Source organism: Notolepis coatsorum (assembly GCF_963971535.1).
Source record: "Notolepis coatsorum genome assembly, chromosome: 18".
NCBI lineage: Eukaryota > Metazoa > Chordata > Actinopteri > Aulopiformes > Paralepididae > Notolepis > Notolepis coatsorum.
Genome location: NC_140182.1, coordinates 18,464,481 through 18,491,589, shown reverse-complemented (window position 1 = coordinate 18,491,589; position 27,109 = coordinate 18,464,481). Strand labels below are relative to the sequence as shown.

The following is a 27,109-nucleotide window of genomic DNA, read 5'->3' as shown; positions in this document are numbered from 1 at the left end:
GAAATAACATGAGGATTCTATTTTAGGGTGGATTTTCCCTTTTTAAGCCCGGGACTGTAGCTGGATGTGTTTTGTTATATATATTTTTTTATTATAACTCTCTCTTGCTCTCTCTCTCTCTCTCTCTCTCTCTCTCTCTCTCTCTCAGGTCTTAATCACAGAGCATGGCGACCTGGGCAACGGCAGGGTCCTGGACCCCAAGAGCAAGATGTCCTTTAAGTTCGACCACCTGCGGAAGGAGGCCAGCGACCCGCGGCCCCACGACGTCGACGGCTCCCTGGAGGGCTGGAGGAGTGCCGTGGACGGCGCCGTCAGGGCCTACGTCAAGGAGCACTACCCCAGCGGAGTCTGCACTGTACGTGATGATGGCCCGCTGCTGCGCGCACCCGGTCTATAGCCGAGCGTAGAGGACGGTCTGCCGAGAGCGGCTCGGCTGCGTCGCTAATCGCTTCTCGTTCTCAGAGGGCATTTCAGATGCAGTTGTTGGGTTAGATGAGACATTTTCCCTGTAGCAACTAGCACGTGGGAACAGTAATAAAATAAATTGATGGATGGATGGATCTATTCAATTAAAATATAGGAAAGTATGTAATTCTAGCAAGTGTTTTATTGTTGTTAAGGGGGGGGGGGAGGAAATTATGTTTAAAGCATAACATTTCCTGATAAGCCATCAGTGTGAAATTGTAGAATGATTTCTGACTGGCGAGCGGAAGCGGTTTCACTGCTGTAGCCACGCCTCCTCACCACTGTGGCCACGCCTCCTCACCACTGTGGCCGCGCCGCCTCACCACTGTGGCCGCGCCTCCTCGCCACCGGTCTCCATCCACAAAGAATCTAGTCACTTGGCCGCTTTCGGTCGCTCCTGTTCTAAATTCAGCGCTAATGAAGGGGCGGTGTCGAGGCAGCGTTTTCCACACTATTTCTGCTTTGCGAAGAGAACGGAGAGGGAATAAGAGTCTGCTTGACGCGTGAGCCGCAGATGCGCTCGTGGTTCCCTCCGCGGAGTTTGGAAACACAACCGCACGTGTCTCAACGTCTGGTATTAGAGAATTCCCCCGTCACCCTGATCCATATTTATGTGTTGTAACTTAAGTGCAAGGGGGGGGTATTGTAATCACTCGACTGCCTGTAAACACCACAACACATGCCTTCCTTATCCCATTCGGCTTAAGCCTGGTGCTTCGGTCGTCAGTCAGCCAGAGACTAGTACTAATGTGGAAGAGACGGCCATGCTGGGCGATGCTGGCGAGGCGGGTGTAAGGTCTACTCGGACCACACAGCGTCATGTCCTCAGTCGGCTCCGTGTTCTCCTAACTATTTACGAGCCGAGGGCAGGTCTGCAGGATGATGCATCTCCCCGCGTACCACTCTAATGGTCTGATGAAGAGCACAGCAGATGTGCCAGACCGTAAACCTGCTCGCCTGTCGCGAATATCTTGAGTTTACGACCGAGAGAGAGAGAGAGAATCGTCGTCCTTAATTTATCGATCGTTCAGGAGTCTAATGGCTGATCAGCAAAGCTCTCCCCGGGTTCTGTTCTCGCCGAACCGCAGGACTTAGTATCTCCTGCCCAAGGAAATATATTTCAAGTTTCAAGTTTCAAGTTTCTTTAATAGTTGTCATACAGAAGTACAGAATACTTTTGTACAAAATGCTTCTTACTGTTGCGCTCCAGAGACTGTGCAAGACAAGATAAGTATGAAATAAAAACATAGTAAAATTAGAAGTAAAAAAAAAAGAGGTCACAGTGTTCAGTTTAGACATATGTACAATGTTCGATGCAGAATAGACGTAGTTACCATACAATATACAATACTGTGCAGTGTACTAATATACAATACTATATAGTGCAAGGCAGAAATGGAGAAATGGGACGAGGTGCAATTTAGGTACAATTCACAGTAGGTGTACGAGTTGTAGTGCAAATCCTTTATCAATAAATATAAAGTGTAAGTGTGTTTGTGTGATCTAAAGTGTGGAGAGTGGGTGCTGCAGTGTGTTGTTTGTTTGAGTGAGTGTGTGCGTGTGGGTGTGTGTGCTGTGTGCATTTGATGGTTGTTGCATAGTGATTATTGTTCGTTTAGCGATTATTGTTCGTTTAGCAGCCTGGTGGCCTGGGGATAGAAGCTTCTTCTGAGTCTTTCTGTGCTCGCCTTAAGACTCCGGTATCGCTTGCCTGACCGCAGCAGTTCAAAGAGGCAGTTGTTCGGGTGGCTCGAGTCCTTAATAATTCTCTTAGCCTTCCCCTTGCACCGCTTGATGTAAATGTTCTGGAGGGTGGGAAGCCCCCCTCCAATTGTGCGTTCGGCTGAACGTGTCACTCTTTGTAGTCTGCTACGGTCTTGTGCAGTGCTATTCCCAAACCAGGAGGTGATGTTGCCGGTCAGGATGCTCTCTATTGTACATGAGTAGAAGTTCCTAAGGATCTTCTGACTGACTTGGAACTTCCTTAGGCGCCTGAGGAAGTAGAGGCGTTGTCGTGCCTTCTTCACAACACTGTCAATGTGTGTGGTCCATGTCAAGTCCTCGGATATGTGGGCTCCGAGGTACTTGAAACTGTTCACTCTCTCAACCGGTGCCCCGTCGATGCTGAGGGGGCTGTAGTCCTTGACCCCCGACCTCCTGAAGTCCACAATCATCTCTTTTGTTTTGCTGACGTTCAGGGAGAGGCAGTTCTCCTGACACCACTGTGACAGGTTCTCTACCTCTTCCAGGTAGGCCCTTTCGTCGTTGGCAGAGATCAGGCCCACCACTACTGTGTCATCAGCAAATTTGATGATGGTGTTGTTGTTCCGCTGTGCTACGCAGTCATGTGTGTACAGGGAGTAGAGGAGGGGGCTCAGAACACAGCCCTGGGGGGCCCCTATGTTGAGCGTGATGGATGAGGAGGTGCAGTTGCCGGCTCTTACCACCTGGGGTCTGCCCGTCAGGAAGTCCAAGACCCACTGGCACAGGTCATAGTTCAAGCCCAGGTCCCTGAGCTTGGCTATGAGTTTGGAGGGGACTATGGTATTGAATGCTGAGCTGTAGTCGATGAACAGCATTCTCACATAGTTCCCCTGCCTCTTGTCCAGATGTGATGCTGCTGTGTGCAGCACATGGGCTATGGCGTCCTCCGTGGACCTGTTGGGGCGATATGCAAATTGCAGAGGGTCCAGGTTGATGGGGAGGGAGGAACAGATGTAGCCCTTCACTAGCTTCTCAAAGCACTTCATGGCTATGGAGGTGAGGGCTACAGGGCGGTAGTCGTTGAGGCAAGCGGGCGTAGATTTTTTGGGTACAGGGATGATGGTGGACTTCTTCAGACAGGTGGGGATGACAGCCTGTTCCAAGGACAGGTTGAAGATGTCAGTGAATACCGGGGCCAGTTGGTCGGCACAGACTTTTAGGACGCGACCGGGGATGCCGTCCGGTCCTGCTGCCTTCCTGATATTCACTTTTTTAAAGATCCGTCTCACCTCATGCTCTGTTACCCTGAACACTGAGTCTCCATCAGCAGACCCCCCCCCCCCCATTGCCGTGGTTTGTAGGCTGGTGTTCATCCACAAAGCTCTAGAGTCCTCAAGTCGGAAATCTTCTTTCGTCGCTGTACTTAACCCCTAAACTCCCCCCCCCCCCCCCCCCTCGCTCCGTCCTCCTCAATCTTCCGCTCCGCAACCTCTGAGCACCTCACCGGGTTCTCGTTCCCTTCTCTCTCTCTCTCTCGGCACGCTGACAAACGGCCCCTCTTCTGCGTCTGGCCCGATAAAATGAAAGTGAAACGATGTGTGGAGAGAGCCGGGAGAGCCAGACGAGCTCGTCCTCCTCCTCCTCCTCCTCCTCCGCAACACGTTAGATTTGATTTGTTCAGCGTGTTCCGTGTGGGAAGCTGAGCATGTAGCGCTCAGCCCCGAGGGAAGCCCCACTCAGGTCCAGGCTTATGTACAGTGTAGATTTAGGCTTGCAAGTTGTCGGACAAGACTACTGATTGCTTGCTTGCTACACACGTCTTCGCTGTATGTAGTGTATTATCGTCTTTAACATTTTCACTCTAAGCACTACTTACTGTCTTTTTACTACTATGTACCCTACTACTATGCTACTATACTACTACTTATCCTGCTAATTATGTCTATACTACTATGTACTCTGGGCGTGACACTCAAGTTTGACACCATTTGACGAACAATGACACTGACCATTAGCTGCCAGAGAGGTACCTCACTTGCCGAGTCCTCGTCTGCACCTTCCGAGTCCGAATGCGGGTCAATGCTCGAGTCCAAGTCATCAGTGCTCAAGTCGAGTCACGAGTCCTGAAAGTCAGTCCTGGACTCCGGTCCTACAACACTGCTGACGGGTACATCGGAAAGTAAACAAATAGCCTCCCGGGGCGACGGTGTGACTCGCCGTGGTGATGTGTTTTGTGTCTCGCCTCTCATCCCATAATGAGTTCCTGGCGATGTCATCTCATCATATCATTAAAGCAAAGCCAACGGCTCCCTCCTCACTATAAACAAGCATCAGTCACACATGGAGCCTAACTTCAATACGAAAGCCCTCTGTGTCTGCGCACCATACTGTTGCCTCGGCAGTGTTGTAGTCGAGTCACTCAAATCTCAAGTCCCCATTACCCTAGTTCGAGTCCAAGTCCTCAAGGTTGAGTCTGAGCTGACATACAAAAAAAAAAAAAAAAAAAGTCTACATTAAACATAAACGTCACTATTTCAAAGGGAGTTTATTTACTTCGTGACACATTAGCCAAACAAATGGCAATTAGGGTCTATTACAAATAAAATAATATGAACTATTTATCAATTAACAAGTCCGAGTCCGACCCTGCACCTTCCGAGTCCGAATGCAGTCGACGCTCGAGTCGGAGTCATCAGTGTCCAAGTCGAGTCACGAGTCCTGAAAATCGATACTACAACACTGCCTTGGTAACACACAGTCTTCTTCCTATAGCACACCTATAAAACCCCTACAGGCTCCGTGTATCTTTTCTGAGTTCCTCTTCAGACGAGGCCCAGAGTCTTTCGCTGGATATATACGTTGCGTGTTCTTCTGTGTCATCAAGTTCCCATTTTCCGTGAAGTCGACTCAAAGGATGTTTTTTTTGCCCCCCTCCCCGTGCAGGTTTACGGGAAGAACATCGACGGACATCAAACCATCATCGTGTGCATCGAGTGCCATCAGTTTCAACCAAAGAACTTCTGGTGCGTGAGGCTCTCAGTGGGATTTACACATTGTTTGCATGAGGCTCACAGTGGGACGTATAGACCACCGCAACACTTCGCTATTATGAAATCATGGGAGAGAGAGCGGGGGGAGAAAATGAATGAATGTGGATGAGAGCCTTGACATTAAGTGGTTGTAGCGTACGGCTGTGGGGGTGCTGGAGACATGATCCAATATAGTTTGATACGCCCCGAGTCTCCTGAACACGGAGAGACCAATCCCAAGTCGATCTGCACTTTCTCGGGGCGAGCTATAGTCACTTTTTCAGCTCATACTCTCCAAACTCTGCATGCGCAAATTGATTAAAAAAAAAAGATTTATTATATTGACTTGTTATATTGTTTACACTGCTTGTTTTTACTACCTGTACCTCCCCCTCTCCCATGCTGCTATGATGCCTGGATTTCCCCAAGGGGATCAATAAAGGAATATCTTATCTTAAACCTAGATCTCTGGACAATCCAGAGACTCCGTGGGCAATCTGCGCGTGCGGAAAAGTGACTATAGTTCAGCAGAAAAAGTGCAGATCAACTTGGGATTGCTCTCTCTGTGTTCAGGAGACTCGGGGCGTATCAAACTATATTGGATCATGTCTCCAGCACCCCCACAGCCGTAGCTACAACCACTTAATGTCAAGGCTCTCATCCACATTCATTCATTTTCTCCCCCCGCTCTCTCTCCCATGAGCTCAATGTAATGTGGAAGTGCAGTGGTTTTTACATGTTGCACGTGATGTCTCCACTCCACATCAACACCGCTGGGGGTGAACGCTCCCTTCGGCGTGAGAGGATAAGACTTCAGTGATGCAAAGCGTTATACTATTCCATTCAACGTCGGCGCCCTGACTTTGCACGGCTGAAGACGGGATGCTGGAAAAGGCCCTTGTGGGTTTTTTGGCATCCACAGTGGATCTTTGAAACAAAGAGCATTTGAAATAGTCTACCATAGCGTTACAGTGCATCAGATGGTTTTGATTAGCACAAGAAGCTTCAAAGGCCATTTTTAAAGAGTGCTTTAATCGGTGCTTAACTTTGAAAATCTTAGATCGTTGGCCCCCATTATACTTGTCGAGCTCTCCCTGATCATGTTAATCTAATTGGATAAGGGCTGTGTCAATCCTCTTTGCGTGTGGGTTTTAAGTTCACAGAGCTTATGGCTTGTTGAGTGTAATGATCCCCTGGCTCCTGTGCATGAGTCCCACTATTGTCTGCTACGTTCTGGAACTCGGCTGACGAAGTGAGCGGAATATTCGGACACTGAAACCTTGTTTCCTAGAGGAGACTTGAGGCACAATGGAGTATTGACTGCTAATACCGTCTGGTTGAAAGAACATTATGTCTCTCTGGAAGGAATATTGGTTCTCTTAACTACGGTAGTTTTGGGCCCACTGTGACCGTTGTTGCTGCTCCACACAGTCCTCATTCATCCCACTGGTGTAGAACTAATGCCTAAATCTAATCTGTTCTTCCTGCGTCTCACCATCTCTCCCACACAGGAACGGACGCTGGAGGTCAGAGTGGAAATTTACCGTCTCCCCCTCCACCACTCAGGTGGCTGGCATCATGAAAATCCAGGTGTGTGTGTGTGTACGTGCTTCTGTATGTGGCGATGTCAGTGCACATGCAGTACAGACCCCTTTGTGTCTGTATTCTTTCAGAGAAAATAATAACATACCATACTGTATGAACTCTGTTGCCTATACTCAACCCATACTGTATGACCTCTGAACATCTATAGTTTATCCATGTTACACTGTATAATAACAATACATTTATCTTTATATCTCCATATATACTCATATTATTTAAACCGCTGGCTAGACTTATTATTATAGTGTATTCATACTTGTACCACTGTATATAATACTGTACATACTTAGCTTAGCGTATTTACTCTGTAGCTTTGTCATATATATATATACTCCACATATTCATGTTATTAGCATTCTATATTGCTAATATGCACTTTACTGCCCATTTGCACTCTGGTTAGATGCCAACTTATTTTCGTTGTACTCTGTACTTGTGCAATGACGACAAATCTAATATAATTGTAACAACATTTGTGACACGTAAGTAGTTACATGCATCAGGCGCTGGCCTAATACGAGTGACTTTGAAACTCTTCTAGATCGTCAATCTGCGCTGACTGTAGGGCTGCACGATTTTGGGAAATAATCTAATTGCGATTTTTCTGACGAATATTGCGATTGCGATTACATTTGCGATTATAATATAAGCAGCCCCACAGAGGTTGATTGCAAAATGTGGCTTGCATCTGGCCTACGCGTGGGTCTTTTCAGGACACAGAGCCTGAAAATGTTTCTTTTTACCTGGGAATCGATACCGGTACCGAGCGGTACCTTTTTTTCTGTACTTTCCTTTCCTCTCCCTCTCTGAAGTCTAAACTTCACAACACACACTCTAAAACCCCTTACCTCCCTCTCCCAAACCGATGTTGTATCTCAATGGGACTTCCTGGTTAAATAAATGTAATAAAAAAAAATTGCGTTTTTATTTATTTTTTGCGATTTTGTTAATTGCATCATTCCAAATCGCGATTTCTATTTCAAAACGATTAATCGTGCAACCCTAGCTGACTGTCATTCTTTTTCTTTTGGCCAATTTTAGGTTCATTACTATGAGGACGGCAACGTTCAGCTGGTGAGCCACAAAGAGGTTCAGGAATCCATGTCAATTTCTGTGAGTACACCATGATGCTGGATGAGACTCGACTTGTGTTTCACAACATGTACATGCATGCACGGATTGTTGAAGAAATGTGACATGGTAATTCTCAAACCGCTCTCTTTTCTTGATCCTCCAATCACGACTGTTCCCTCAGGCACACTTTAGGCCATAATCCATAAATGGACCAGAATCTGACCCACCAGTGTTTCATGCATCAAATGACACTTTATTGCCCCCATGTTCTCCTTGGAAGAGTGAGCCCATTATTTTTATTTTATTTTTTTACTTTCTCTTTTTCCCCCCTTTCTTTTTCCATCTTTCCCCCATCCCAATGTTAGTTGTTATGCCAATTCCCAATCCCCTACCTGGTCGTTGCGTGCTCTGCCCCCTACCGTCGGTCTGGGAGGGCGGAGACTATCGCATGCTTCCTCCGACACATGTGTAGCCAATCCCCTCTTCTTTTCACCTGGCAGCGTGGACTCTCACTGGGGGAGTGTACCGTGTGGAAGGAGCACACTACCTCTCCCAGGACCCAACCTTGCTGTGCAGGCGCCCCCCGACCGATCTGTAGCGGTCGCTGTTTTACAACGACCAGGACCCACCCTCGCCGGCTTTCCCACCCGCTAACACTGCCAATTGTGTTAGTATGGACGGTCGGCCAAGCCGGAGGCACCACAGCTGGATTCGATCCCACTGTCTCTGTGGTGGTGGACAGACGCTTAGTCCGCTGCACTACCCGGCCGCACCCCCCCGAGAGACTGTTTGTTTTAGTTATTTCAGCGCAATCCTCAACTTACGCTGTCCCCTCTCTCCCTCAGAATGAAGCTGCAACGGCAAAGGAGTTCACCAAGATCATGGAGGCTGCAGAGAACGACTACCAGGTGTGGATGTGGATTTGAAACATTCCTTCCTTACAATAATACTGTGTCTGTGTGTACTCTACAATGATACTGTGTCTGTGTGTACTCTACAATGATACTGTGTGTGTGTGTGCTCTTACAATGATACTGTGTCTGTGTGTACTCTTAGAGATACTGTGTCTGTGTGTACTCTTAGAGATACTGTGTCTGTGTGTACTCTTAGAGATACTGTGTCTGTGTGTACTCTTAGAGATACTGTGTCTGTGTGTACTCTTAGAGATACTGTGTCTGTGTGTACTCTTAGAGATACTGTGTCTGTGTGTACTCTTAGGGCTTGTGTCCACAGCGGAAGTTTTTTTCAAGACTGACCGCTTTGAAAAGCAAAAAAAAAAAAGCTCAGCGCGTTTTCCTGTGTCTCGCGACTGCCGCGGCTCCGCCACTTCCTCGATGTTGATTGGTCCGGTCGGTCGAAAAAAGTTACCTTGCTGAGCGGCGCTCCTCTCCAAAAGTTTAACTAGTTTCAACTTTAGGCGCTGGGAGCGCTCAGCCCAAAAACGCTGCCGCCGAGAGCGCTAAAACGCGAGTAATGGGGTGCAGTTACACAGGGAGAGATGATAGGGGTCGGTATCTTCCCAATTGAGCTCAGAGAGAGTCTGCAACACTAACCTGAGGCTCGATTGATGAAATATGAATTCAAATCGCCAATAAAAAGATATACGACAAACAAACGCTATATAGCGTTGGCGGCACTCAAAGGTCGGCATGAACTAACGACAACACGTGGCTGGCACTCAAAGTGTTAAGCAGTAACCTATGCGGAACAGTGGTCCTCAAAGTGGGTATCAGCGGGGAGTATTATAATTTCCCTTATTTAATTTAAATATTTAAAGGCAAAATCCACCCTAAAATAGAATTCACATGTGCTATTTCTATCATATAATATTATTACAATTTCTGAATTTGAACAAGTCTCTCTCCTTAAGCTGAGCATCAGAGACGAGACTCTAGTGATGATGTCACCCAGAGACTAATCCTGGAGCCGCTTCATAGAACGTCCTCTTGTCGGGAAACCTCTGCTCATACACGTCTTCTGAGTTTAAATCATGGAATCGTCTCTCCTGTGATTTAGCACCGTCTCCACGGCACTCGTTCTCTGCCGCAGTGAGCATTAGAACCGGGACCCACCGTTTTGCCTATAATGCAATAATCGTATGCATTGTTTTAATTAGGGGGGGGGGGGGGGGGGGGACTCCAGGGACACTCTGGATGAAAGCAATTGACTACGCAAATGCACTGACTGATCATCAGACGTCACATGGTTTCATCCAGATGGTCCCTGGAGACTTCCAGAGCCAGAACATCGCCATTCTTTACCAACCCGTAAAAGGTTCTTTAGACTGTGAATAATGGAACAGATTATTTGACTGGGATATGATATCTTCTGCTTCAGAGCTGTAAGCCCTACGTTTAAATAAAAGTAATTTTGATGCAATATCTGAAAACAACAAGGACACATGGTGTCATAGATGCAAAGCAAACCGGTCTTACGCAAAGTGCATTGCACGTGAGCAGCCACTAGGAACAGAATGTCTAACCATGAGTAACTGACCGAATTGTTGACTTGAGTGAGTTAGCTGTGACATTGCCAGTCAGAGAGGTGCTTCACATAAAAAAAAATGCTCCGTGCATTACTACTCCAAAAAGCCTGACATCAGATCATAATATAATGTACATTCTGTTTTAGGGTGGAATTTTGCTTTTTAAGAATGGCTATAGTTTTATTTATAGTTATAGTTTTCCCTCTTCCCACTGTAAGAAGAGAAGGAGAAGACTTGCTCAACGGTCGGCATACATCTGCACTCTTGACAGAAAGTCCAAGTACTTCATCATAGCAGTGTTTCCATAGCAACCTATTCATCTGGTTTATGTTTCAACCAACTTCCCATTCATCTGGGAGGTAGACTGTATCAGGTCGACTAACTTTACTACAGTAAAGTATCGGGAGATTGACATTGTATGGACTGTTTGAAGTCTATGCTGTTGGATGTGCACACTCTTGAAGCACCATTCCTTCAGCATGTTGACAGCGAGGTCTTCCCATGTGTTTACACACCAAGTCTTCCTGAGTCGGTAAAGCAGCATGACTTGCTGTGAAGCTAAATGTCTGCAGTTTCTGAGCAGAGGGGAAATTAAAATGATTATTCATCCACAGTATGTTCACTGCAGTAATTATGCCCAGGGTTGGGTCATATCTTATTTTATTTATAATTAAACGCAAGATAATAATAATAATAATAATAATAATAATAATAATAATAATAATAATAATAATAATAATAATAATAATAATAATAATAATAATTCATTTAATTTATATAGCGCTTCTTATATGACCCGAAGTCGCTGACGATAGTCGGGAGCAAAGTAAAAAAAAGAAACAAAAACAAAGAAACAACAAAGAAACAAAAACAAAAGGAACATGAGACCATGGGGGGAACAGGGAAGACAGCATGAGATAGCACAAAAAGACAGGAGACAGACATCAATCAGGTTGGGGGGGGGGGGGGGGGTTGAAGGCAAGGGAGAACAGGTGGGTTTTGAGGCGAGCTTTGAAGGTGGAGAGTGTAGGGGAGTCTCTGATGGACTGAGGGAGGGAGTTCCAGAGTCGGGGTGCAGTGCGAGAGAAGGCCCGATCACCAAAGTTTTTGAGTTTGGATGTCGGGACAGTGAGGGAGGCAGTGGAGGAGGACCGGAGAGAACGGGTGGGGCGGTAGGGAAGAAGGAGATCAAGATACTTGTGTGCCCTAATGATGAGGATAAGCGCTCAATGAAGAAACCCAATCCCCTTCCCAAACACCTATGCTAATCTTGGGGGACAAATCTAAGTTAAATTTAAGCTCATCAATTTAGAAGACAACATTTTGTACCAAGATATCATAATTTCATCACGATTATGACACCATTGACGGACTATAAATGCTAAAAAAGAAAATAATGCAATAATCGTATACATTGTTTTAATTAGTTTTCCACTCAAAAGTTTAATTTACTTCACATTATATCTTAATTCAGTATAAATGCTAATATTGAATTAATTATTACCCAGCCCAGGTGCACGTGTCCTTATTCCCGCAAAGTGGTCTCTCTCGCCGTGATGCTTGACTCTTCTCGCCTCTCTCTCCTCTCCCTCCAGACCGCCATCAATGAGAATTACCAGACCATGTCGGACACTACCTTCAAAGCCTTACGCCGCCAGCTTCCTGTGACGCGCACCAAGATCGACTGGAACAAGATCCTCAGCTACAAGATCGGCAAGGAGATGCAGAACGCTTAAAACAAATGGAGGGGATGAAAAAACAACAACAACAACAACATTGCATGACTGGATAGTTGTATCGTCTTTGTACAAATTAGAAAGAAAAAAGAATTGGGGACAAAAAAAGGTTTGGTCTCGCAAAAAACACATTACACTTCAAATGTCTACTTTTATTGATGTTTTTATACAGGCACTGTTAAATTCTCTGTATATTGAATAGATTAATGGTGACTATGATCTTGTTTTGGAAAAATATAACGCGAGGAAATATCACAAGACAGGAGAAAGGGGCCGGACATTCATATGCAAAACTACCCTTATACAATATCATGTGTGCAATATTTATTGTGTTGGTGAGACCACACCTTTTTGTTTGACCTGCTGAGAAAAACAATTGAACAATTGAATTCACAAATTGCGAAAACACAACTTTTGGGAGATTCTGTCCACATTCGCAAAAAGACTTTTTGGCTAAAAACGGATGAATCCAGTACAACATGGTCACAGTCCCATACGGTTAAGTCCTTTGTGTTCATTGGCTGGTGTCTTTTGCACAAGCAGTCACCATTGTCATCCACTCAATGTTCCTGTTTCCCTCATATTTCTACCCCCCCCCCCCCCCCCCCCCACACACACACACACACACACCTCCTCCACAGTTTGACCTGTATGTGAAAACTCAAGCTTGCAACTCTCCTGGCAAAATCGCCTGTTGACATCTTTTGAACTCTTACCCTAGCACAGGGAGTTGTTTTGACAGCCTAACGAGCTTAATTAACAAGTCATTAATTGCTAATAATGTGCATAATGTCCAATTTACAATAAAATGAAAAGTATCACTCTTCCCCAGTGCTTTTTTTTTTATTAAAACAAAACCTGACTGTATTATAAGTACAAGGCACATTGTAATATATACCTGTATTAAACATCCTGTCTGTCAGTTTGGTGATTTATTTCCATGAGATTAATTGTAATTCAGTCACAATTATGTTGCATTAAATGACAAATTTTCTATTTACCGGCTCACTCATAATTTGTACCACCCCTCTATAACATGTGGCCATTACTGGCTGAGGAGGGTTAGCAAAGAGGAACAGAACTCGGCAAGACCGACGGCTTCTCAGTTACAGTGGGTGACAATATTGTCACAAGGAAAGATGAAATTACATACCTAGGTTATATTATCGTATAGCTTACGCTCTGCTCGTAGTGGAACCCTATCCCTTTCAATCTAATTCTGAATAAAATTTCTCCACATGTACACACCCATCCGCCTGGCCACACCCACATCCGCTCCTCTACATAAGCAGGGTCGTGGCCATACTAACAGCTCCTTCCCTATTTTCACCACCGACAAGTGTCTGTATACACCACTTGAATTTAGTGCCGAAATAGTTGTTGCAAAGGAGCTACGTGGACATTGTATCTTATTTTTCTCTCTTGCCAATTTACGAGAAAAGCTATGACAATGTTTGCACCTTCGGAGGGTTTGGACACTCACAACGTCACTCTTCACCAGCGCTTCTCCATTGCCGCGTCCTCCGTGCGTCGTGGGGTGTCTGGCTCCGCGGTCGTGGCGGTCAGATATGCCCGGGCAGCGCCCGGTGGTGAGTTTGCCTCCGAGGGGCCGTTGAGCCTCCATCTCCTGTGAGATGGCCTGGTTCCAGCCCTGGTTCCCCCGCCAGTGGACAGTCGGCCGATAGGCCGACAGCTCCTCTGGTGGCAGGGGATTTGCGATGCAGACTCTTCGCCTCTGCTCGCTCTCGTCGTAATGCGGCGAGCAGCAGGGGTGAACGGGCGGCGTGAATATTAAAGGCAACCAACTTGTGTCTAACCACGCCCCCGCGGCAGAGCGGAGCAGCAGAGGAGCTCCGTCGCGGCAGCATTATGTAGCAGTAATCCGCCCTTTTTGACTATCCAGAACTAGCTCAATTGGCAGCGCTGCATTGCTGTGGATCCTACGGCCCGTTCGATTCCCTTCAATTTTTTTTTTTTTTTTTTTAACATGCATTCGCATTCTTTCGGCGTTAAGTTTAGGCATAACTTTAAGCATTGTTTCGGAGTTGGTTAAGGTTAGGCATTGTTTCGCAGTTGCTTAAGGTTAGAAGGGTTAAGTTTAGGCGCTGTTAAGGAGCTGGTTAAGGTTAGAGTTTGTCTTAGAGAATGGCAATAGACAGCCTATTTCCGCGATGCAGCGCGAGGCAATAGACAGCCTATTTCCGCGCTGCAGCTCTCTCGCGCTGCCGTGGTCACATGGGCGTATTGGCCAATCAGAGAAACGCTAAACACAAGTTGGTTGCCTAAAATATTCACGCGAACGGGCGGGCTTTGATGTTGTGCTGGAGCCGGACGAGAGTTCTCTTGCCTCGTCTCCATTTCCGATGGAGACTGCGGATCATATGGAGGGGGCGAGAGCTCTTGTTCGAAGCCCCAGTGGAGACGTATCACTCTCCCCCTCGGGGAGTGGCAGGGAGTGTTGCGTCTCCTTGGGGTCCCTTGTTCTCCGGTGTTGGGTTAGAACCATCGACCCTGAGACAAGATGCCCAGCTATCTGCCCGTGGCAGCCTCCCGTACGTGAGGGACGCGAGTGACGTGGAGGGAGGTACGCAAGTGGAGTTGCTTGCCTTGTTCCCCGAGCTCATGGCGGTAGCCGCTAATGGCGTGGCGTTGCCGCAGCCTCTGCCTGCACCTGTTCCTGATGACATGATAGGTCATCTCTGGCAACGTCGTCCTGTGAGAGAGACGGGCGTTGTCTGCCCATTCTTCCCATCAATGGAGGCCTACGTGAAACAGGGACAGGTAATCTCCCGCATTGTTGGCCTTACCCCCGCCTACGTGCCAGTCACGCGGGTGGCGGGTTTGGTCCAGGGGCTAAAGGACGGGGTGCCTCTGCTTGATAGTTCCTTCCTCAAAGGCGCTAAAAACAAGATTACAAACATCACAAAACAAACTGGTCAGACTACTACTTGACCTTACCCCTAGAACCCACCTCACCCCTGCCCACTTTGACAACCTAGGATGGCTTAGAGTAGACGACAGAGTACAGCAACTTGCAATGGGCCTGGTCTACAAGATACAAGCCTGGTCTATACGACTAAGGTACCCATGTACATGTCAAAAAAGTCAGTGAATACCACAACCACAACACCAGAGGAAGCTCAACAAATCATGTTAAACCCAGATTCGGCTCAAACAAGGGACTAAACACGTTTCGCAATTATGCCACATCAATGTGGAACGCCCTACCCAAAGCTGTAAAGGAATGTGAATCCCTACCCACATTCAAAACCGCTCTTAAAGAGCACCTACGGGAGGCTGCAATTCTAAACTGGCCACCGTAAATGTCCAAACCCCCCACCCCCTCCTAATAGACAGTCTCCTCCCCACCGCATGTATATATTCTCTCCCCACCGTATGTATATTTCTCTCCCACCCACCCACCCCCTCCAAATGTACAGTCTCCTCCCCACCGTATGTATATTTCTCTCCCACCCACCCACCCCCTCCTAATGTACAGTCCCCTCCCCATCATATGTATTAGTTGGGTCAAGAACCAAAATTCCGTGACCATTCTCTGGCTAAGATGTTTTGATGATTGATTTGACTTCTATGGACCTTTTATAAAATATTTAGCCCCTGTGTCCCTCCCAAAAATCCAGAATTTTTTTGTCAGGTGGCCAAATCCAAAATACCTGCTGACGCCATCTTGAAAAATTTACTTTTGATCCAGAGCACCTAGAATCATGTATGAATACACTTTTTTGTGTAAGTCAACCATGACGATTCCAATTCTGACATCAATTTGACCCAGAAATCCAAGATGGGCACCATCCAGTAGAGAGAAAATGTAACTTTTGAATGGGAAGGTAAGATTTGGTGTTTGGGCAGGGCTTCAGACTAACCTTTCCACTGATAGCACTGGTGCTACCAACTTTCCCAATAGCTAGCTAGCTAGCAACAACAACTAGTTAGCTAATATAGTGTACGCTGTACATTTGAATATTGACAAAGCCATAGTTGGTCATTTACTGTACATTGGAGGGGGTTGGGTTAGGACATTTGCAGGGGCCAGTTTCGAATTGCAGTCTCCCGTAGGTGTTCTTTGAGAGTGTTTTTGAAAGTGGGTAGTGAATCACATTCCTTTACAGCTTTGGGTAGGGCGTTCCACATTGATGTGGCATAATTGCGAAACTATGAAAAGACGAGAGGTTGATGAAAGCCAATCTGAGTCTTCGTCTATGTCTGATGTTTGTTCCCCAGCTGCGGCTCCAACTGCCAAGCGGCTGGGATCGAGTCTTGGGCTGATACATGATAAAACCAAATTTGTGGTGCTGTAAGACAGAGTCGTCCAAGCACCCAGAATCAAAGCTGGTACTGATTTCGTACGATCACGCATGGGCAGCTTTCAAGAGCCACACGGTGGCCCTGGAAGATCAGAGAATGCGAGACAGAATCAACTGTCGGATTGATTATGCAGCTGATCATCAGCCCTATGCACTTGAAATCAGATATCACCTCAAATGCTGGTTGAAATATGTGCGTAATTACCAGAAAATGAGTGAAGATGACAAACTCCCACACATGCACAATGTCACTCTCCGTGAGGCTCAGACTATCTTCTTTGACCACATCAGAACAGTTATCTTTGAGGAACATGAGCTAAGATCACTGCAGAGTCTCCTCCAAGACTACAGCTCTATAATTTCTCTGTATGGATTCCCAACATCCAGGGTCAAGTCATCCTACATCAAAGACATCCTGACCCGGGAGTCTGAGAGCAAGATCGGCTTCCTCTCCCGCCCTCAGAGGAGCCATAGCGATCTAGTCTATGACACGTCTGGGGGTGGTTCATATGTGGAAGCAGCACTCTCCTCCATCGGTGTCAGCAGTGAGCAACTGGTACGTAATGTGGCTGAGCGGCTCAGGGATGACATCAAGTCAGTCAAACTTGTCCCATGGCCACCGAGGGTCGAGGAGCTAGAAGAGGAGGAAGAGCTTTCGCTTCTCATGGTGCAGCTGCTATCTGCTTTGTGGGGGAAGAAGGGGGTAGATCTGACTCCAAGCACACACTCTCTCACCTCTCCCATAACACAGTACATCATAAAGCGACCCACCACTACCACCATCAATGGGATGACTCTAAACAAGGAGCTTGTTGACTCTTACATGTGGCATGGGGATAAGCTACCAGAATGTGCTTCTCCTGCGTGATGTCTGGACCATGCATGACCTTGAGCGGTGTGTTCGGTGTGTCCTGGCGGGATCGCTGAGGGAGAACCAAGCATCAGTATCATTGACAATGACGACTTTCTCAATGACACCTTGACAGGAGGGGGTACTGCACACCGCTGTAACTGGATGTTTCTGCAACGTCTAGAATGTCTTGTACAGGACTATGAGGCAAACATCCAGGTTGAGCATGCATGCATAAAAGATGCCAAGATTGTGTCGCAGGCACTGATGGAAGGTGGCTGTCTGACTTCTGGGCAATGCTGACAGCTCTCCCTGCTGATCAGGTCGCCTTCCTTCGTACTGACTTCACTCAGTCCATCACAGGAAACCCCTACTCCATCATGGCCTGGGACATGTGGATCGCGTGTACAATGAACAAGGGCAGCAAAATGAAGTCTGGCTGGCTCTCCATCCTCCAGAATGAGAAGCAGCTGCTGGTGCACTCCAGAAATGTAAACAATTTGGCCAAGATCCGGGTGGCTCACAATGCCCTGGCCCAAAAAAAAAAAAAGCCAAGAGGAAGCACATAGAATGTGGTTCGAAAAGGATGAGAGAAGATGAGCAGCGCGTGCAGGACCTGGTCGCATGCATGCATGAGTTTGATTCCTTCCCATTTGATCCAGCCTCACCCACCCTCCGCACCCTACAGTCAGCCATGCCTGCCTCCGATTAACTCATTGCGGATTTCAACTCAGCCCATGCTGTGGGAGAGGAGAAGTTGACCAGCTTCTTGCGAGACCGGGTGTTCAGTAAGAAAACCTGCCTCCATGCACCCGTCCCTCTGAGCAAACGCTTGACATTTGCCAAGCGGCCCTGCATGGAGAAGCCCGGGGAGGAACTCAAAGCAAGAGCTGCTGAGATGGAGCGGAGTGCTCTCAAGGCAGTGATCGACCTGGTTGAGGTCAGTCAACTTGTGAATCTCTCTGAGTTGCTGGAACATCGTGTTGTCGAGGCATGTGTGGCCTTATTCAACTCCAACGGCACATATAGGAAGACACAGAAGAGCAAGCTCATTCAGAAGCTCTCTCTCCAATCTGTAGATCTGCAATAACCCTACACTGCTCTTGTCGACATGGGCATGATCTGGAGGATGGCAACCCCATCAGCAGAAGATCGGCAGACACAAGATGGCACCCCATACAAGTGGTTGGACTATGGTGGCCCGCCATGGTGATGCTGACCGTATTTTCTGTGTGAATGACCCGTACGATGCAGCATACTCAACTAAAGATGATGAGCGAGACCTGCCAGTACAAGGTAAGGTACATGTCCCCAACACTTACATGAAGCTGGGCGACCCCTTCCCCTCTGCCAGATAGTTCAAAACACTGCTGTGTAGCGTCAGCAACAAGGAGCGGCTACAAAAAGTAATATACAGCTATCTGACTGACCTTGTTGCACAGGGTGAAGATACAGAGATCATCTACTCTGTTGGCTCCCACTGCACCAACTTGTCAACCCAGCAACCAATGCAGAACTACAGCTTTGACCAGTCTGAGGCTGACACCATCCTCTTCTCAGCTTACACAGTTCTACGTGAGTCAGGCTACAGTGGCCCTGTTGTCATTGATGCAGCCGACACCGATGCCTATGTCACGGCAGCGGTCATCTCTCAAAAGCTGCCCGGTATGCTCTGTATCAAGAGAAAGCAGGACACAGTCTTCTGCCGTGGCCTGGTTACTGAGGAGATGGCAGATTGTATTGTGCAGCTACACTGTATTACAGGCTGTGATGCCAACTCAGGCTTCTATGGCAAGGGTAAGTCGTCGGTGTATGACAAGGTGGCAAAGAGGCAGAGCCCTATGGCACGACGGCTGCTCTTGCGGTGTGGAGATAGCCTTGACCTTGAGGAGGAGGTGCTAGAGGAGCTATTCGAGTTCACACGACATGTTATTTATGGCGACAAGAAGAGTAGCACCATGGCTGAGGCCCATGCCACAAAGTGGAAGAGAATCAAGAACAAATCATTCATCCATCTCCCTCCAGATGCAGATAGCCTACGCCAACACTGCCTCCGTGCCAACTACTTGGCATATCTAGTAGTGCGCCACCCCTCCCTGAAGCGACACCCTTCGCCACTCGAACATGGCTGGGAGCTGGTGGGTGGTCGCTGTCGCCCTGTCTGCCACACACGACCTGCTCTCCCAACACATCTACCTGCACCAGGGCCAGCTGAAGAAAGTGAGGAAGAGGAGAGTGAGGAGGATGATGATGAGAAGGGAGATGATGATGTATGGAGGAGGAGGGGTGATTAATTGGAATCTGATGATTCAGGATCTAGTGAGGCAGACTGCTCTGATTCGGACTGATCATGACATGTTTAAAGTGGTTTCATTGTTAACCTGTTCAAGTTACAGCTATTTAAGAGAGCGTATTTTGAAGTATAATTAGTTATCTTGTCATACTGTACATTCATAAATTATTTTGCTGAGATCCTTATGAAGGTAGTTTGTTTAAAGTACAGCAGTACCATGGTAAAATTGGTTTTGACATTAAAAGTTACATTTTCGCTCCACTAGATGGTGGCTATCTTGGATTTCTGGGTCAAATTGATGTCATAGAGTCAAACTGATCGTCATGGTTGACTTACACAAAAAAGTGTATTCATACATGATTCTAGGTGCTCTGGATCAAAAGTAATTTTTTCAAGATGGCGTCAGCAGGTATTTTGGATTTGGCCATCTGACAAAAAATGCCGGGATTTTTGGGAGGGACACAGGGGCTAAATATTTTATAAAAGGTCCATAGAAGTCAAATCAATCATCAAAACATCTTAGCCAGAGAATGGTCACGGAAATTTGGTTCTTGACCCAACTATATATACTCTGTCAGGAGGTATTTGAATACCGTTTATGTCACAAATGTATCAGTACTAAATACCTGTATGTCCCTATGCCATAAATGTCATGTATGTTGTGTATGTCATAAATGTCAATATGAATTGAAAATGGGGGACCCTGATGTAAACAAGACAAACGTCTTTCTCTGGTCTGCATCCCCGTAACACTTGTGTGTATTTGCGGCACGGTGGTGTAGTGGTTAACACTGTCGCCTCACAGCAAGAAGGTCCAGGGGTCGATTCCCGCTTGGGGACCAGGTTTCCATGATGCCAGGTACTCAGGTGGGGTATCTCCCAGGCCTTTCTGTGTGGAGTTTGCATGTTCTCCCCGTGCTCGCAAGGGTTTCCCCCCCGATAAGATAAACCCAATGGAAAAACATGCACAACAACAAGATCGCTAACGCTGTGGCGTCCTTGACGAAGACGGACAGGAGCACTTGGATTGGTCCCCTGGCGCGGCTCACGTGGCGCCTGTCTGCTCCCGGCTGCCCTTGGGGGGGAAGGACGACGGGATGGGTTAATCGCAGATACGCATTGTATGCATGGTTCGCATGTGTGCCAAATGGTGACCTCGGAGCAGGTCCTAAATTATTATTATTATTAAGACTTCTAGTCTAACAATTATTAAATTATTATTATTATTATTATTATTATATATTATTAGTATTGAGCCGTACTGTATTGTACCCATTCTGCAATCTGTTAAATAAAGTTTTCATTCATTCACAGTCGTAGTACCCTTGAATGAGTGCTCCTGCCAGTCTTCAGGGTGTTCTTGTTTACCAGAGAGGAGATCCGGTACAAGAATCTAGTTCGTTGGTTGACTTTTTTTATTACATTGGATGCCATTTTGTCACAGGAAAGATTTGCCTCTAGGATGGAACCCAGGTAGGTAATTTCATCTTTCCTTGTGACAATATTGTCACCCACTGTAACTGAGAAGCCGTCGGTCTTGCTGAGTTTGTTATTTGAACCGAAGAGAATGGACTCTGTTTTGCCCATGTGTAATGATAGTTTGTTATCAGTGAGCCATATGCAGATTTTGCCTAGTTCCGAGCTGAGGGTTTTTTCAACCTGCAACTTGTTCTTGTCAGAGACCAGCAGGGCTGAGTCGTCCGCAGTGTCACAGTATGATGTCATAATAGAATATTCTAGAACATTTGTGATGTCACAGTATGATGTCATAATCAAACATTCTAGAACATTTGTGTATCTATTCAACAATTCTCTCAGAAGATCTCATTGTGCATTTTTAAACACTACTGAACAGTACTGAATAGATAGACTAAACAACATAGATTGAAGCCTGCATTTCTCAACCAAGGTGCCTTGCCTACCGTTTTGCTGTGGAAAGAGACAATACAGAGGCTTTGCGAATGGTAAATTCTGGTAAATTCTCGCAAGATCTCATTCCGTATTTTATTACAGAAATGACAACTGTTAAAAGTTTAGAACGTTCGCGTTAATTTATTTAACAGAAGAACCTGCATTTCTCAAACAAGATGGTGTTTTACTGTCGAAAGGTGAGCAAAAAAGTCATTATTCTTTTACATTTATTTTTATTTAAGTTAAATGTATTTTAACTTAAATGTCATGGACATAATACATTACTGTTAAATATGTTTTCATTGCTGAGTCTCTGAGGAATTTGGAGGGGATGTTGTCATGGCCAGTGGCCTTGTTAGGTTGGAGGGCGGTCAGTTTTTTGAGTACCTCATCTGTTGTTACCATTTCCAGTTTGAAGTCGTCTTTGCGAACCCCTAGGTTTTTGTAGTATGCTACTATGTGTTCCCAACCCCCCCCACCCAACCTCCAATGTACAGTTTCTACGTCAAATGTATATACTCCCTTTTCTTGACTCCTTCTGTATCACAAACAGTACTGTATTTGCAAATCTGGTATGTCATAAATGTATAGATGTAGCAGTACTGACTATCTGTATGTCATGTATGTCATATATGTCTATATGAATTGAAAATGGGGGACCCTGATGGAAACAAGACAAACGTCTTTCTCAGGTCTGCATCCCCTTAACAATTGTATGTATTGAGCCGTACTGTATTGTACCCATTCTGCAATCTGTTAAATAAAGTTTTCATTCATTCATTCATTCACCCCATAATGCCCTGAGTGGGAGGGTAGTTTATTAACCAGTGTTGTGTCTATGTTTGTAAAGAATATGTTTAGGTATTTGGCCACATCCAGTTTGTCTGTGATGAGCGTGTTTTCTGTCTTTATGTTTATGTTTGTAAATCTGTTTTTTTTTTGGGTCATGCTGTTGGGGGTCATCCCTATGTTCTCCAGGTTCTATGTTCCCCTCTGTTGTTGAAAAGGGTTATGGTTAGGCATAGAGGGGAAAGGTTGGGGTTAGACCTAGAAGAGGGGAACATAGAACCCGGGGAACATAGACATGCTCCCGTTATGGTTATCCAGAGAAGACGGATGATGTGGGTGAAACGAAGCCACAGCACTGGCTATCATGTAGCCTACCGGCTGCATTCTGATATGTCTTGTATTAGCTAGATAGTTTCTGTCAGGTTTGTTTACACCCACGGTCCTGCTAGCTAGCGCTAACGCGAACTAACGTTCCGTCTGTTTTGTTAGCTACCAATTTCTGATAGATAAGATGGCTAACGTTACTCTGTTAGTAGAAAAAGGGGTAACCACTGCGCTCAGACAGGTGCGTAGTCCAACAGTAATTAAGTTACACAAAATGGAGTAGGGACCGCACTCGAGGAAAGTCGTTGTTTTTATTTTAATGGCTATGTATGAAACAACACATATTACAATATGTAGCAGGGTGGATTATCCCTGCTTCGTGGGAACGGGTGGGCACAATCACTGGGTAGCGAGACACAGTAGAGCTCTGTCTGACTGCACCTCCGTCTTTGAGTCTGGAGCTTCGACTGGAGGCTGGTAGTGTGAGTGGATGGGGCCCGGGATTTACCAACCTGGTCTGGTACTCTGGTCTTCCTTCCCTGCAGCAGGGCGGTCAGCAGTACTCCCCAACACGCTCCCACTTCCCCCAATTGCTCCTTAAACCCTCCCACACCTAGTGACTGAATTGTAAATAAATACCCTGGGTCCCCCCCACAAGCAGTACCCTCCCTCAATGACCCTAGAAACCTTACAATGAAAAGGGAAAGGTGGAATAAGAAGGGGTTAATTATGTTAACGTTACCCACACCAAAAGAGTTGCTGAACCGCTCATGAATGGACACGCACACAGAACTCCCATCTAATTCTTTAATGTTAACTATACTGGTCAGTTACAATGATTTAATGATAATGACCAAATGGACTGAAGTCCCACTATAATTCCGTTTGTGACTCAATACCTCCTAAACCCGTGTTTTATACACCCACCTCTGGGTTAGTATCAGGGGTAATATACTGCAATGTGTTCGACTCCTCACCCACGTCTGGGTCGCCCTGTATAATACCTCTGACAGGCTTTAATTATACGGCAAGAATAATACCTCTCTAGGCTTTACTTGTAATGCAACAGGTCTGTAACCTCCCCACAGGGAAAGGGTTAATTAGATGGGAAAACACGTTATCACACTCAAAGAAAATGAAAAGAAATCAAAAGGTGGGCCCACAAATACCTTACAAAAGTCCTATGCTAATGCCGGCATGTATTGTTAATGGGGTACCCCTAGAACTGTGATTAGCAACGTTAGCTTCGCCCGCGGGCCGCACCACACTGTGTACTGTGTAATAGCTCCGGAGCGTAGATGCTCAATTGTACTCAACCAACATGGCGGTCTCGCCGCACCACCGTCGTCCGGAAGGCAAGATGGCGTTGAACGCTCTCGGCGAGGGTGCTAGCAGGCGGAGCTGGAGCAGAGAGGCAGTGCTGGGCTGAGAGCGTGTGCTGGGTGATGGCGACCTCTGTTGGTCGGGACGAACTCCCGTGCGCTGCAGGCAACCTGGTGTTGATCTGGTTGTAGGCAGCCGGAGCAGACTGGTTGTAGACAACTGGTTCTGGGTCCACGCGCGTATCTAAGCTCGCCCTCACTAACACTGCAGCTACACTCTGGGTCCCCAGACAGCCCCCCTGCTAGCCGGGATATATGATGATAACGCAGGGTGTTTCTAAACACCGGTCCTCTTCACGCCACGCTGGCAGGGCACCTCGCTAGAGGGAATAACTTTAACTTAAACCCCTCAGGGCGATACCGCATTCCTTCTAGGATAACTCGTTGTATCGCTAGGGTATTCCGTAAGGAAACATGCAACAGGCTTCTACGTTTGCTGGTATAGGATAACCCGTAATATACTCAAGTTCAATATGGGGCTCTTCCAGACACGACCGAACCGATCCAAGTCCAATGTCGAAGAGAGCTGGTTCCTCGCACTTCCGTCTACTTCCTCCTCCGTCTCTCCCGTACGCTCTCTGCCTGCCACCGCGCCCCCTGCTGTTACCGCCTACTAGCTCCACAGGGAAAAGGATTGTAGAATAGAATCCAGTAGATATCCATCTCGTTTCCGGTGATGACGTCAGTGTGAGAGAGACGCTTCTGCTGTTCTCCCCAAACCCCACCGAGAAAATGTTAGTTTAAACACTACTTATAGTCAACAAAGTTTTAATCCATGGTAGAGTTGAAGTAACCCTAATAATGTCAACCAACGAGGAAAAGAAGAAGAAAGGACAAGGACGCGCCACAATTGAAACTCGCTCAGCGACAAACAAACAGGACGACGCCGACGTTGAACTTGAACCTGGCGCTGCGGGTGGCTGCGACGAGGAAAGTAAATGGGAAAACATCGCTGCCCGTGTGGTTCGCGATGTGACTGAAAAGTTAAGTGCCCTGATGGACCTAAAGCTTACTGCCCTGACTGCAACACTGGAGGGCTTTAATAGCCGACTGTCAGACAATACCAAACGCATTACAGAGGCGGAATCCCGCATCTCAGCGGCCGAGGACAACTCATCAACAATAGAAAACAGACTGAAAAAGCTGGAAAAAACAGTGACGACTTTGCAACAGCGGGCGGAAGATGCCGACAATCAAAGCCGACGTGAAAGCGTTTGTATTATGGGTTTGAAAGAGGGGACAGAGGGCACACAACCTGTTAAATTCTTCGAGACCTGGCTTCCAACTCTGCTTAATATCGATACAGAAAAAGGCAGTGTGAAGATTGACAGGTGTCGCAGGGCTGCAGGAAACATCCAGCCTGATAAAACCAGACCTGTGGTCATAAAATTTCAAACCATGCGAGATGCACAACGAATTATGACAGCAGCACGGGCGAAAGGCGTACTGAACTACGAGGGCAATAAACTTCTGATCAGACCAGACATCTCCTATCAGACCAGGATGGAAAGACGTAAATACAACACCGTGTGTGATCAGCTCATCAAAAAAGGGATACGATTTAAAATGCGCTTCCCTTCGAGACTAACCATTACACACAACGGCGAGGACCACTCTTTCAAGACCCCACAAGAAGCGGAAGACTTTCTGAAAGAAGGGGATTAAAGGTACTGCCCACCCAACACATATCGGACTGATGGAATGCGCTCATGCAGAACGGACTGAGATCTCTCTCTCTCTCTCTCTCTCTCTCTCTCTCTCTCTCTCTCTCTCTCTCTCTCTCTCTCTCTCTCTCTCTCTCTCTCTCTCTCTCTCTCTCTCTCTCTCTCTCTCTCTCTCTCTCTCTCGTTTTGTTGCTTGTTTTTTTTCTTTTTTTTTCTTTTTTTCCTCCCCATTTTTTTTACTGGCTCACTTCACATTATACTGGTATAGGTTATTAATTATTATGTATTAAAAGACTAGTTTTTATGATTGAAATGTCCAGCTTTGATTTCAGACACAAATATTGGGGCTCCCCCCAACCCCCACAATGAGTTGGAATGGAGTAGTCCGGATAAAACTATGGCAAGCATATCTATAACCTATGGAGTGCTACAGTAGTTCATGGTTAGGATGATATTTTTTTTATAGTCACCGTAATCTCCCGGGCTCTCCCCACATTTTTTTTTTTTTTTCTTTTCTTTTAATTTAATTTGTATCACTTTATCTGATATGGGCTATACAGTTTCATGATATGCTTTAGTCACGTGATTTATGGTTTAAATACTCTTAACTCCTTCAGATATCAAACAATGGATTCAAAATCATGATTATAGATCAGTGGTACAACTATCTTTGTCTTATTATTATTATTATTATTATTATTATTATTATTATTATTATTATTATTATTATTATTATTATTATTATTATTATTATTATTTTTTTTTTTTTTTTTTTTTTTATTATTATTATTATTATTATTATTATTTATTACACCGTATTCATGCAATTCAGACAAACAAACAGACCAATGTAACTCCAATTTGAATATATACACAAAAAAATATGATTCATTCCCATAGTTTATTATTATTATTATTATTATTATTATTTTTCTCCTGATTGCAATTTTTCCTTTAAATCCATAAGGGCCACAATATGTGGACAAAAATAATGGTAGTAATAGGTGGGGGGGATTAAACAGAAGAAAATGGTCATACTATTTTTGGTCAAATTATCGGATGCGAGTAGCCTATATTATCTTTAAATATCTGATTGAAATTACACCTACAGACAAGGAGTGAAGCTCCAGTACTGTTGGGTTTTGTAACTATTTACTACCAATTGATACGGCGGTGTGGGGATGGGGGGGGTGTGCGGAGAGGGGCCGATTTTATCACTCGATAGATTGGCCTTTTACTCTCCCGCGGCGGGACTCCTCTCAGCTTCACTGGAACGATGTTAATCATTTTAGCCCATCCATTAGGGATGGGCCGTATGTGTTTTATGTGTAACCCGTCTGTACAAGACGGCAGGGTTATTTTGTTTTATGTACTTCACCCCCTCCCCCCTCCGTTCACCTCCTCCTTATTCCAGCCATTTAGAGACCTGCCCACATTAGCCTCAATAGAAGCGTCAAAAAAAATATTGCATTA

General features: G+C 46.0%; 1 protein-coding gene across 1 annotated transcript in view; it reads left to right on the top strand.

The window, feature by feature from the left end:
* Positions 1-13,096, top strand: part of LOC311244886 (F-actin-capping protein subunit alpha-2) — a 57,393-nt gene extending 44,297 nt beyond the window's left edge. The window contains exons 5-10 of the mRNA XM_084334573.1: positions 149-355; positions 5,113-5,192; positions 6,710-6,788; positions 7,845-7,916; positions 8,723-8,785; positions 11,958-13,096. Coding sequence (XP_084190699.1) covers positions 149-355; positions 5,113-5,192; positions 6,710-6,788; positions 7,845-7,916; positions 8,723-8,785; positions 11,958-12,098 — 642 coding nt within the window. The 3' untranslated portion in view covers positions 12,099-13,096. The remainder of the gene's footprint in view (positions 1-148; positions 356-5,112; positions 5,193-6,709; positions 6,789-7,844; positions 7,917-8,722; positions 8,786-11,957) is intronic.
* The last annotated feature ends 14,013 nt before the right edge of the window (positions 13,097-27,109 follow it).